Source organism: Capricornis sumatraensis, chromosome 12, assembly GCF_032405125.1.
Source record: "Capricornis sumatraensis isolate serow.1 chromosome 12, serow.2, whole genome shotgun sequence".
NCBI lineage: Eukaryota > Metazoa > Chordata > Mammalia > Artiodactyla > Bovidae > Capricornis > Capricornis sumatraensis.
Window position 1 is genome coordinate 46,201,885 of NC_091080.1, and position 13,788 is coordinate 46,215,672.

The window sequence follows — 13,788 nt, forward strand, 5'->3', positions numbered from 1 at the left end:
AACTATAAGTCTAACAATATCTTGCTATATAAAATGTTCATGCTATTATTTATGGTGTGTACCCTATTTCGATAAAACATTTGTGGCAGCCTGCAATATGAAACTATATCTATAACAGGCTAATTTTTTTTAAAGATATTAAACACAGAGGCACCAGGCAACTGGAATGGGCTGTTTACTGTAGCTAAGCTTAAAATCTGGCTCTGAGTTCCTACAAGTAGGCAAAATGAGGGAAATGTTATAATATCAAATATGAGGAAAAAACATTTTATCTTGGGAGTCGATTTCTGGCAGCAAATTTCATTATGATTTTATCATTCACATCTGCATTCAAACAATGCCAGAGAACATGAGCTGCTTATTAGGTTTGAAGATACAGAAATATTAAGTGAATTTTAGTGCAATTGAAAAGTTTTTTTAAGGATACTTATAAAGCTTTCTCAATAAAGAATTACAAATCTTCTAGGCTCTCTTAACAAATCAGACATGTAGGACTATATGGAAGACTTGAGGCATGAGACAAAATATGACAAATTTTAACCATATTTTACTTTATAGATTTTTACAGAAACATACTTTACTTACTTCCTTCAGTATTTCCTCAGATTGTTCAAAAGTACAATATTTATGGTGTGCCAAAAAGTAAGAAAGTGACATTCCATCAAAATAGAGATGAATAGGTAATTTCCCCCAAGGATTTTCTGGTAGTTCCTATTTAAGTTCAATAAAGGAGATCATCACTATAAAAACATTACTAAAAAATCCGAAGATTAAAACTTATATTCAGGAAAAATGAAATTGGACTTCTGACAATCACAGTATTACTTGACTAGTGACTCATTCTGTAAAATTTCCTTCCTGGTATTTTGGCAGATAATGAAGCAATAATTCTACTACTTTGGTTGTTATAAAATACATTTACATGCCTATAAGTAGAGAGTTTTCTAGTTATCAGAAAATAATATATTATACATCATCTTTAGATGATACTAATAATTTATAGTAAGTAGAAGGAGAAAGATAAAGTATGCTCAGGGGTAAATCAATGAAATTTAGTTAAAAATCCCCAAATGGCAGGAATCAGAAGAAATCAACAAGTCCAGGAGTCATATAATGGTTTTAAAACTCGTGGGTCCATTTACAGATATCAGGTACCTAACACGTACCTGAGTGATGAGCTGACCATCCCTCACTTGATACCAACTTGGTCCAAACTCAGGTCTCTGCTGAGTTGGTGTACTGATCTCCCAGCAGATCTCCTGCTTATACCTCTCTCTCCTGTCCAGTTTCCACCATTCAGAATGAAAACAGCACAACATGGGGTCGGATCACATCCACTGCAGCTCTCCCATTCCAGCTCCTTCCCAGTCTGCTCCAGCTCCATGAATGCTCCAGGCATCTTTGGCCTAGAGCTCTCTGCACTGTTCTGCTATCCACACGGTGTCTCTTCTCACCATTTAAAGGTTTTAATCAAGTTTTATCTTTTAGGGATGTCTTCCCTGACCACTGTATTAAAATGTCATCTCTCCCCTGCCTGTCCCTCCCTATATGTGTTTGTGTGTGTGTATATATTTTGTTTGTTTCCCATCACTAAAGTGGAAGCTCAATGAAGACTGGACTCTGACTCTTGCTGCATCTGCAGGCCAAAGACAGTGTCCAGCAGGTAAGAAGCACCCGGTCAGTGCCATCAGTCGTCAGGCAGAGTGGCACTTCTTGGGGAGGTCAGCTATGGTGGCAGGGATGCAGGCAGCACCAGCATGGTTTCTGAGAAATTGAGGGCCTTTGGTACACTCCATGCTGTTCTCCAAGGCTAAGCCAAGCAGCAGAGTAAGCCACCTGCATAAACTCAACAGTACCATCTCTGAGGGACCTCCATGACAGCCCACACAGGCTGTCAACAACTGTACAGGCTTCTCCACCATCTTATTTGTGTCCGTTGTTCTTTTAAGATCTTTGTCAGCCTATCATCACACCTTTTGTAGAGAAATACTTCCTTACGGTTTTACATCTTGGAATCTTCAAACAAGATCCCGGTTAATCTTGTCTTTACCTCACTGGTCAGGAACCTCCAATGGGCCTCCTGACTGATGTCTGCTTTTCCTACACGCTATTTCCACCACTGTTCCTCACAAAACTTCCACTGTTCTAGCCCACACATCTCCTCAAGACATGTCCATTTCTGTCCCTGTGCCCACCTGAACACTGCATTTCCTTGGTCAGGAGAACTTCACTGACTTTCCCATTCCTACATTCCTATTACACTTCACTGTTTTTACCAGTCACCAGTTCCCAGCAAGTTCTTTGTGGTGTAAAGTCTTCACGTTTTTGTCTTGTGTCTCACTGTTTCACTAAGTAGACAAGGCCTTTGATGAAGAGAATTACCTGCACCTAACATGGTGCACGCACAGCACCATCTTGAAAACTATCATGAGCTCCATTTCCTCCCATGTCAAAGTAAGTTGTTAATAAGGGATCTTCCAAATTACTGACTCTTGCTTCTGGCAAGTTCTCAGGAACTTTCTCAAAATTAGCTTTATTTAAAATGAGCCTAAGAACCAAAGTGGCAACTTCTTTTCTATTAATGAGTAGTTTACAATCACATAGGAACATAGTTCTTCATTAAAAAAACCTCACAGATTATGTTACCTGTAACACTTTATGACAGATAAACTAAATCAATGATACATACTTTAAATACAAATTACCATAACGTGAATTTCCACTTCTCTCTTTGAAAGCAGCTGCTGAAGGAGTTCTACTGCATCTGGTTGCCAGACATTTCCAACCTATTTGAGATTAATAAACTCAGGTTCTTTCACAAGATAAGAACAGAAAGTAAATGAAGATACACAAAAGTAGCCATAAACAGATAACACTAGAGGAGGACAAAATACAGGCAGTTTGCAGAGAGAATCATGGGTATATAATAAAAAAAAAATCTTAAGAAACTAATAATTTGGAAGCAACCTAGATGTCCACCGGCAGACAAATGGATAAGAAAGGTGTGGTACATACATACAGTGGAATATTATTTGGCCATTAAAAAGAATGCATTTGAATCAGTTCTAATGAGGCAGATGAAACTGGATCCTATTATACAGAGTGAAGTAAGTCAGAAAAAAAAACACCAATACAGTATACCGACATATATATATGGAATTTAGAAAGATGGTAACAATGACCCTATATGCGAGACAGCAGAAGAGACACAAATATGAAGAAAAGTCTTTTGGACTCTGTGGGAGAAGGTGAGGGTGGCATGATTTGAAAGGGTAGTGTTGAAATGTGTATACTATCATATGTGAAGTGGATCACCGGTCCAGGTTTGATGCATGAGACAGGGTGCTCAGGGCTGGTACACTGGGATGACCCTGGGGGATGGGATGGGGAAGGAGGTGGGAAGGGGTTTCTGGATGGGGAACACGTGCACCCATGGCTGATTCATGTCGATGTTTGGCAAAAACCACTACAATATTGTAAAGTAATTAGCCTCCAATTGAAATAATTAAAAAAGGAACTAATAATTTGTACCTCAAATATTATTCTCTTAAAGCATTTTATGATTTAAAAATATAAACTTATACCCCCCAAAAAAGCATGTTTAGTGATGGCGCTGGTTGCTCAGTCATGTCCAGCTCTTTGTGATCCCACGGACTGTAGTCCACCAGGCTCCTTTGTCCATGGGATTCTCCAGGCAAGAATACTGGAGTGGATTGCCATTTCCTTCTCCAGAGGATCTTCCCAACACAGGGATTGAACCTGGGTCTCCTGCGTTGCAGGCAGATTCTTTACTGTTTTAACTACAGGGAAGCCCTAAAAAACAAAAACAAAAAAAACATAAAACTTAAAAAAAAAAAAGACTAACATGTCAATGCAATGTTTGTATAACGACTACAATGAGAGTCAAAGTGTTAGTCGCTCAGTCATGTCCAACTCTTTGCGATCCCACAGACTGCAGCCCACCAGGCTCCTCAGTCCATGGAATTCTCCAGGCAAGAACGCTGGAGCGGGTAACCATTCCCCTCCAGGGACTGAATCCAAGTCTCTCACACTGCAGGCAGATTCTTTACTTCTGAGCCAGCAGGGAAGCAACTGTTACCTTTTATGTTGAGGTTCACATAGCCAGAACGGGGGCTTCCTGCCAAAAGCCCATGAGAAGTCCCAGCTTAGTGCCAGTGCCCTGTGAGTGAACATCTGGAAGCAGATCCTTATCTGTCAGTTCTTTGGATCTGCATTTCTGGTGCACATTTTTGCTGCTGTGTAACCAGGGATGCTAAGCTAAAACCACTCAGCTAAGCTGCTCCCAATGCCTGAACCATAAAAACTGTACAAAATTTTTAAAAAGCTTATTGTTGATTCAGATCACTAAATTTTAAGCTTAATTTGTTATGTAGCAAGAGATAATATGCTATTCCTTTCTCTGCTCCAGCTTCCAATTTCTTGAAACAGTAACTAAAGATCAATAATCTCAAATAAAATTCTCATCTATGAAGAAATTATCTCTTAAATTTAATGTTTTTATACCCTTTAGTATAATCCTGTAGTTTTCTTCATAAACACCCTTTAGTTGTCTTAGTAAGCTTATTTCTAAGTATTGTATTATTTACTGAAATAATTTCATTTCATTTCACATTCCGATTTCTAAAATTTATTATTAATAAAAAGGCAGTACTTAAAATTAACCACCCTACAAATCACTGTTTACTCACAGGTACGGTGTTATAGAGCTGACAAGGAATACAAAATTGGGGTGTATCAGGATACAGTAAAATAGGATAAAGATGACACTGTGGAATCTTCTCAGTGAATCCATGATCTAAATATTGTACCTAACATAGAAAAAATAAAACTTGTAATTAAAATTTACTACTAAAAACTAGGGGACAGAAGGGATTCCTTCTGTTATTTCTTTATTAAGAAGAAAATATTCCAGAAAGAAAGATAAATCTAGATTTTTAAAAATCTCCAGACAAAAAAGTAACATCATTATTTCCTCATCCCAGAGTGTTATCAAACCTCACTGTCAAAAAGTTTTCTTACACATGAACATTTTTTCTTGAGAATAACCAATTTTTTGGAGGATGTTTAAATCTTTTCTTTTGTTTTTCCACATATTTTAGAAATCCTGATTTCCACTTAATGAAAGAGTATTTGTCAAATTCTCAGTTTTTCTCAGACAGCTTCAGTTTGAGAAACTGCATGTATTGTTCCCTTCTTGGAGAATCACATGCATAACAAAGGTTCTGAGAAGTTCTATGAGAAAGAAACTTGTTTTTAAATCATCCAGTGATCCTCAACCTTTTTTGTAAAGTAACTTTCTAAAGACTTCATTTTTGAAAGAATTTTGGGTTCACAGCAAAATTTAGAGAAAAGGTACAGAGATTTCCCACATAGCCCCTCACCTCCCATCCCACCTCTCACACTGTAACATCCTGTACAACAATGGTAATTTGTTATAATCATGAACCTGTATGGATACATCACAATCAAGGTCCACTGAGGTTACATCAGGGTTCATTTAGTGGTATACACCTTATGGGACTGACACTGTGAAAACACAGGGTGTTTCATTGTTTAAAAATCCTCTATGCTCCACCTATTCAGTCCTCGTTGTTGTTCAGTTGCTAAGTCGAGTCCCAACTGTTTGCGACCCCATGAACTTCAGCACGCCAGGATTCCCTGTCCTTCACTATCTCCCTGAGTTTGCTCAAACTCATGTCCATTGAGTCAGTGATACCCTCCAACCATCTCATCCTTTGTTGCCACCAGCATCAGAGTCTTTTCAAATGAGTCAGCTCGTTGCATCAGTGGCCAAAGGATTGGAGCTTCAGCTTCAGCATCAGTCTTTTCCAATGAATATTCAGGACTGATTTCCTTTAAGATTGACTGGTTAATCTCCTTGCTGTCCAAGGGTCTCAAGAGTCTTCGCCAGCACCATAGTTTGAAAGCATCAATTCTTCGGCACTCAGCATTCTTTATGGTCCAACTCTCACATCTGTACATGACTACTGGAAAAACCATAGGTTTGACTATATTACCAACAAAGTGATGTCTCTGCTTTTTAATAGGCTAAGTTTGTTATAGCTTTTCTTCTAAGAACCAAACGTCTTTCAATTTCATGGCTGCACTCACCATCCGCAGTGATTTTGGAGCCCAAGAAAATGAAATCTGTTACTGTTTCCACTTTTTCCTCATCTATTTGCTGTGAAGTGATGGGACCAGATGCCATGATCTTAGTTTTTTGAATGTTGAGTTTTACGCCAGCCCTTTCACTCTCCTCTTTTACCCTCAATCAAGAGGCTCTTTAGCAATGGTATCATCTACATATCTGAGGCTATAGATATTTCTTCTGGCAATCTTGATTCTGGCTTGTAATTCATCCAGTCTGGCATTTTGCATGATGTATTCTACATGTAAGTAAAGTTAGAAAGGTGACAAAATACAGCCTTGTTGTACTCCTTTCCCAATTTTAAACCAGTCTGTTGTTCCATGTCTGGTTCTAACAGTTGCTTCTTGACCCGCATAGAGTTTCTCAGGAGACAGGTAAGGTGGTCTGGTATTTCTACCTCTTTAAGAATTTTCCACTTTGTTGCAATCCACCCAGTCAAATCGGCTTCCCTGTGGCCCAGCTTGTAAAGAACCTACCTGTAATGCGGGAGACCTGGGTTCCATCCCTGGGTTGGGAAGATCCCCTGGAGAAGAGAATGGCTATCCACTCCAGTATTCTGGACTTGAGTATTTCATGGACTGTATAGTCCATGGGGTCATAAAGAGTTGGACATGACTGAGTGATTTTCACACAGTCAAAGGCTTTAGTATAGTCAATGAAGCAGAAGTTTTTCTGGAATTCCCTTACTTTATCCATGATCCAATGAATGTTGGCAATTTGATCTCTGTTTTCTCTGCCTTTTCTAAACCCAGCTTGCACATCTTAAAGTTCTCGGTTCACATACTGCTGAAGCCTAGTTTGAAGGATTTTCAGCATTACCTTGTTAGCATGTGAAATAAGCGTAGCAGTACAGTAGTCTGATGGTTCTCTGGCATTGCCCTTCTTTGGGAATGGAATGAAAACTGACCTTTTCCAGTCCTGTGGCCACTGCTGAGTTTTCCAAATTTGCTGACATATTGAGTGTAGCACTTTAGCAGCAGCATCTTTTAGGATTTGAAATAGCTCAGCTGGAATTCCATCACTTCCATTAGTTTTGTTTGTAGTAATGCTTCCTAAGGCCCACTTGGCTTCACACTTCAGGATGTATGGCTCTAGGTGAGTGACCACACCATCACAGTTATCTAGGTCATTAAGACCATTTTTATACAGTTTTTCTGTGTATTCCTGCCACCTCTTCTTAATCTCTTAAGAACCTCTTCTGTTAGATCTTCTTTACTGTGTCCATCCTTGCATGGTATCTTTAATTTTCTTGAAGCGATTTCTAGTTTTTCTCATTCTATTGTTTTCCTCTATTTCTTTGCATTGTTCACTTAAGGCTTTCTTATCGCTCTCCTTGCTGATCTTTGGAACTCTGCATTCAGTTGGGTGTATCTTTCCCTTTATCCTTTGCCTTTCACTTCTCTTAGCTATTTGTAAGACCTCCTCAGACAACCATTTTGCCTTCTTGCATTTTTTTCTCTTTGGGATGGTTTTGGTCACCGCCTCCTGTACAATGTTAGAAACCTCCATTCATAGTTCTTCAGGCACTCTGTCTACCAGATCTAATCCCTTGAATCTATTCACCTTCACCATGTAATCATAAAGGATTTGATTTAGGTCATACCTGAATGGCCTAGTGGTTTTCCCTCCTTTCTTGAATTTAAACCTGAATTTTGCAATAAGGAGTTCATGATTTGAGCCATAGTCAACTCCAGGTCCTGTTTTTGCTGACTGTATAGAGCTTCTCCATCTTTGGCTGCAAAGAATAAAATCAATCTGATTTCAGTGTTGACCATCTGGTGACGTGCATGTGCTCCTGTATCGTTGGAAAAGGGTGTTCGCTATGACCAGCCTGTTCTGACAAAACACGCTAGGCGTTTGACAAAACTCTTGGCCTTTGCCCTGCTTTATTGTTCTCCAAAGACAAACTTGCTTATTACTTCAGGTATCTCTTTACTTCCTGCTTTTGCATTCCAATCCCCTATGATGGAAAGGACATCTTTTTTTGGTGTTAGTTCTAGAAGGTCTTGTAGCTCTTCATACAAGTTCAACTTTAGCTTCTTTGGCATCAGTGGTTGGGGTGTAGACTTGGATTACTGTGATTTTGAATGGTTTGCCTTAGAAATAAAATCGAGATCATTCTGTCACTTTTGAGACTGCACCCAAGTACTGCATTTCAGATTCTTTTGTTGACTATGAAGGGATTCTTGCCCACAGTTGTGGATATAATGGTCATCTGAATTAAATCTGCTCATTCTCATCCATTTTAGTTCACAGATTCCTAATATGTTGGTTTTCACTCTTGCCATTTCCTGCTTGACCACATCCAATTAACCTTGACTCATGGACCTAGCATTCCAGGTTCCTGTGCAATACTGTTCACTATAGGATCAGACTTTCACCACCAGACACATTCACAATTGAGTGTTGTAATATTGCAGGGTACGTAATTCTAAGCTGATTTTTTTCCCTCCCTCTCAAGATTTTAAATGTTTAAAATTTTTTTAATGTTTCAATCCACTGTCACGTCAGTTTCTGAGGAGAAGCTGGACATAATTCTTATTTTTGTTCTTCTATAGGTGAAGTTATTTTTTCCTCTGGTTTCCTTCAGGGTTTTTCCTCTAATTTTGACTTTCTGTCATTTGAAGTGACAGACCTTTTGTTGTGCATTTATTCCGCTTGGTGTTCTCTGGGCTCCAGGATCTGTGGTTTGGTGCCTAAACATGCATTTGGGGAAACTCTCAGTCATAAGTTTTCAAGTATTATTTTCTCTCTTCACTTTCTGGTATTTCCATTAATCTGCATGTTACATGCTTGCAATTGTCCCACAGTTCTTAGGTATTTGGTTCTTTTTTTTTCAGTTTTTGTTCTACTTTTTAGAGGTAATATTTCTAGCTATCTGTTCTTGCATGTTGTCTACTTACTCCTTAGCATCTTAAACATGCCTGTTTTTTTTTTTTTAACTTCCTATTCTGATAATTCTAACATCCCAGTCATGTCTGGTTCTGATACTTTCCTTGTCTCTCCAAATTGTGTTATTCTGCTTTTTAGTATGCCTAATATTTTAAAATTTAGACATGACCTATAACATTAGTTTCAGGTATACAATGTAATGATTTGACATTTGCATATGTTGAAAATGATAATAACAGTAAGTTTAGTTAACATCCATCACCACACATAGTTACAAAACATTTTTATTCTTGTGATGAGAACTTTTAAGATCTACTCTTTTAGCAATTTTCACATGTACATGGTTATTAGTTACAGTCACCATGCTATATATTACACCTCCATGAATTACTTTATAGTTACAAGTTTGTACTTTTTAACCCACTTCACTCATTTTGCCCATCCTCCCACTGACAACCACCAATCTATTCTCCATATCCATGAGCTTAATTTTTGTCATCTTTTAGACTCCACATAAAAGTAAAATTCTTAAGTATTTGTCTTTCTCTGTCTTGTTTCACTTAGCATAATCCCCTTAAGGTCCATCCATTTTGCCACAAATCATAAAATTTCCTTTTTTATGACTGACTAACATTCCATTCTATATATACACATTGATTTCTTCATCCATTCATCCATCAATGGACACTTTGGTTGCTTCCATATCCTGGCTATTGAAAGTAATGCTGTAATAAACACAGGAGAGCATACTATATTTTCACATTAATATCCCTGTTTTCTTTGGATAGAGCTGGATCATATAGTAGTTCCAGAGGCTTCTCAGGAGGCTCAGTGGTCAAGAATCCACCTGCAGTGCAGGAAACCCAGGTTCAGTCCCTGGGTTGGGAAGATCCATTGGAAAAGGAAATGGCAACTTACTCCAGTATTCTTACCTGGAAAAATCCCATGGACAGAGGAACCTGGCGGGCTACTGCTACTGATCACAGGGTCGCAAAAGAGCTGGACACAACTCAGTGACTAAACAACAACATAGTAGATCTTTTCTTAATTTTTAGAGAGTCTTCCATACTGTTTTCCATGGTGATTGTTATCAATTCACTAAAACCATGTTGTTTTCATTTTTATTGGGGTATAGTAGATTTACAATGTTGTAATATATATATATATATATTTAAGTCCTATGAGTTGTTTATATACATTAGCTATTAATTCCTTATCAGTCAGATCATTTGAAAGTATTTTCTCCCATTCAGTACATTGTCTTTTTGTCAATGGTTCCTTCATTGTGCAAAAGTTTTTAAGTTTCATTAGGTTCCATTTGTTTATTTTTGCTTTTAGTACCTTTGTTTTAGGTGACAGATCCAAAAAAATATTGCTGCAATTTACACCATAGTGTTTGGCCTAGGTTTTCCCCTAGGAGTTCTATAGTATCCAGTCTTACTCTTAGGTCTATAAACCACATTGAGTTTATTTTTGTATATGGTGTTAGTGAATGTTCTAATTTCATTCTCTTACAGTTCGGTTTTCCCAGCACCATTTATTGAAGAGGCTGTCTTTTCTCCATTGTATATTTTTGCCTCGTTTGTCATGGATTGACCATTAAGTGGCTTTATTTCTGGACTTGAGTTTTATGAGTTCTTTATATATTTTGGATATCAACCCTTTGTCAGATATATGATTTAGAAATATTTTCTTCTATACAGTAGGTTGCCTTTTCCTTTTGTTGACGGTTTCCTTTGCTGTGCAGAAGCTTTTTAGTCTGATGCCCAACTTGCTTATTTTTTTGTTGCCTTTGCTTTTGATGTCACATCCAAAAATTTATCACCAAGACCTTAAGGAACTTATCACCTATGTTTTCTTCTAAGAGTTTTATTGGCTTCAGGTCTTACGTTCAAGTCTTTATAATCTATTTTGAGTTAATTTTTGTGTATTAAGATAATGGTCAAGTTTAATTCTTTTGCATGTGGCTGTTCAGTTTTCCCAATACCATTTATTGAAGAAACTGTCCTATCCCCAATGTATATTCTTGGCTTTATCATAAAGTAATTGTCCATATGTGGTTTAATTTTTAGGCTGTCTATTCTATTCCACTGATCTAAACATCTGTTTTTATGCCAATAACATGCTGTTCAGTATTTTTTCCTGATGGCTGGACATGTTCTGCGTAAAAGGCCTTCAGTAACATGGCAGGAAGGTGTGGGAGAAGGGGAACTGTTCTACAGTCTTACGATTAGGTCTTAAGTCTTTCACTGAGCATATGATGTCAAACTATGAACTTCACAAGTGTTTCTCAGTCTTTTGTTCTTCCCTCCTTAAGTAGATGATGGACATAGTGGGCTGGAGTTGGGTCTTCCTGTGTGGAAGTCTAGAGTTAACTAGAATTGGGTAATTTCCTTTCCCCCATGTCCATTTGGCTCTGATAATAAGCCCTGATGAACTACTTTCTCCTGAGTGCAGGCCTTATTAAGGAGAACAGAATGCTCTGGCATATTTCAAAGTGTACGCCATCTCTTATGGCTCGAAGAGGTTTTTCAGTTTGTTCAGCTTTTTAGTTGTTGATAGGATGGTGTGGCAACTTCAAAACTCCTTAAATGTGGAACCAGAAATGAGAAGTCCTGAACAACCCATTTTTTAAATGCTTTCATTTTCACACTTCAATTTCTAAACTGTTTCAAGAATAAGGGATGTCAGTAAGTTATTTCTGTTACCCCAACATACTGAAATTAATGTATCACTGTTTAATTGGGCTCAAGAAAGCCCAGGTAATCAGCATTAAAAAAAAACTGAAATAGTAACTGATCTCCCCTTCTTCCTGGATGAGTGAGCAGATGATGAAATAGTGACATCAACATCCTTGAACATATCCAAATGGGCAGTGTTTGGCTACTGCTTCTGTTTGAAATGATGCTGTTTTGGTTGTGGCCCAAAGCTTTGAAGTGGTACTTGGCATCTCCTTTCTTCCATGAAGCTCTTAACCATTCAGATATGATGGAGTTGGTTACTACTTAAGTTGAATCCTGCTTGCCTCTCCTCAGTCATCTTTGTATGAATCCAATGGTTCTGTTTTATTTTTTTTGATCAGTTTTTAGCTGATGTTCATGAAGATCAGTGAGTACCTAGAACTATGCCACTAAAGAAAGGAAATCCTAAGAAGGTGTATTTCTGTACCAGAGCTGTGTAATAATCATCACTTGGGCCCTCTGCTGGAAAAGCAGAATCAAGTCTCAAATAATGCCTTTTAAATTATATCCTCTAGTATCACAGATGTAGGACAGTGCTGTATCATTCCAGTACCTCTGGGAATGTAAAATATCTTGTAGCTGCTTTATGATATGTAGAAGTGACCATGCTTTATCAGATCTGTTTTTAATGATGTTATTCTAGAATGTTTTCTTTCCAGATGATGACTGAGAAACATAATTTTAAAAAATGCTGCCAGGTACCACAACAGTAACAGAACTTTGTTGTTTTCTGAGGTTTTGTTTTTTTACTTTTTTTTTTAATGGAGTGTGCTAGATGTCTCTATAATTTTGTTCAGATGATTGCAGAACTTTGAAAAGCTGTTGCTGTTATTGATGCATAACATACTTCTATTGGTCTTTTTATATAAATAAATATAATTTGAATTTTTAGAAACTTTGGCTGTGCTGTCAACTTTGGAAAAAGTAACCCAGTTGTACTGTGTTGGGTTGGCATTGTACAGAAATTAACAGCCATATTGGTCTAGAAACATTAAATATAATTTTTTCCATTTGTACAAGGGTAATGTACTATATTAAATATATAAGGTCTTATCTACATGGGTTTGATTACAGAAGCTAATAAAGTATTCTCTAAATAAAAAAAATATAAAAACTGAAATCGAATTGAGTAAAAAAATATCTGAGTACATTATAGGTAATTAGAATAAGTGCATGGGTATGTTGTAATGTTTATTTTTTAATGTGGATTATAATGTGAAAGATTATAGTATCAAAATATTTTAAAATACATTTTAAAAACAGAGATATTAGAAAGTATGAGAAAAATACAGCTCACCACTATCTTATTTATTTGGATTCCATATATGTTAAATTTATAAATTATGATAACAATGAAAACTGAATTTCAAGTTACTTTTATATTAAAGAAAAAGGCTTATCTGAACAATTCAAATGTATGTGAAAATGGACTTATCTGCTTATAAACACACACATCTGTAAGTATCCATGCATCGACACCTAAATACTAACCCAAAATTTGAAACCATTGTAATTCTATTAAAAACATGCAAAGTTTGTATTCCAGCACATAAAGCACAAGACTTAGATCAGAAATTTAGGAGTCAGAGGCTTAGATATGAATTCCAGTACCACCACTCACTGACAGGTTGACTTCGGAAACATCACTGAACATAAATTTAAATTTTGTTACTGGTAAAATGGGAATAATAATCTACATCTATGATAGTCGGAAGTAAACAAAAAATATAAACAAACACAGACATGTGAAAAAAAGCTTAGAAACCTAAAGTGCTATGTACTATCAGGTATCATCTTCAAATAGATAATAATCTCCTGTGCAAGTATTAACAAAAGACTTTTCTTCTTAATTTTTCCGCCCCTCCTAAAACCAAAATCTTTACAGGCCAAATGTCTCTTGATTTCATTGCTGTACTTGGTAAGCACAACATAAGTGGAGGCATTTTCATCTATATTTTTACATACACTTTTTTTCAAAGTACAGTT

The 13,788-nt window shown here is 37.0% G+C and overlaps 1 protein-coding gene across 1 annotated transcript in view; it reads right to left on the reverse strand.

Moving 5' to 3' along the window:
* The window catches only part of RNF17 (ring finger protein 17), a 114,968-nt gene that overhangs the window by 11,787 nt on the left and 89,393 nt on the right, over positions 1-13,788 (reverse strand). Inside the window, exons 28-30 of the mRNA XM_068984543.1 lie at positions 4,710-4,829; positions 2,706-2,786; positions 586-711 (exon numbers count right to left, since the gene is read on the reverse strand). Of these exons, the coding sequence (XP_068840644.1) occupies positions 586-711; positions 2,706-2,786; positions 4,710-4,829 (327 nt within the window). The remainder of the gene's footprint in view (positions 1-585; positions 712-2,705; positions 2,787-4,709; positions 4,830-13,788) is intronic.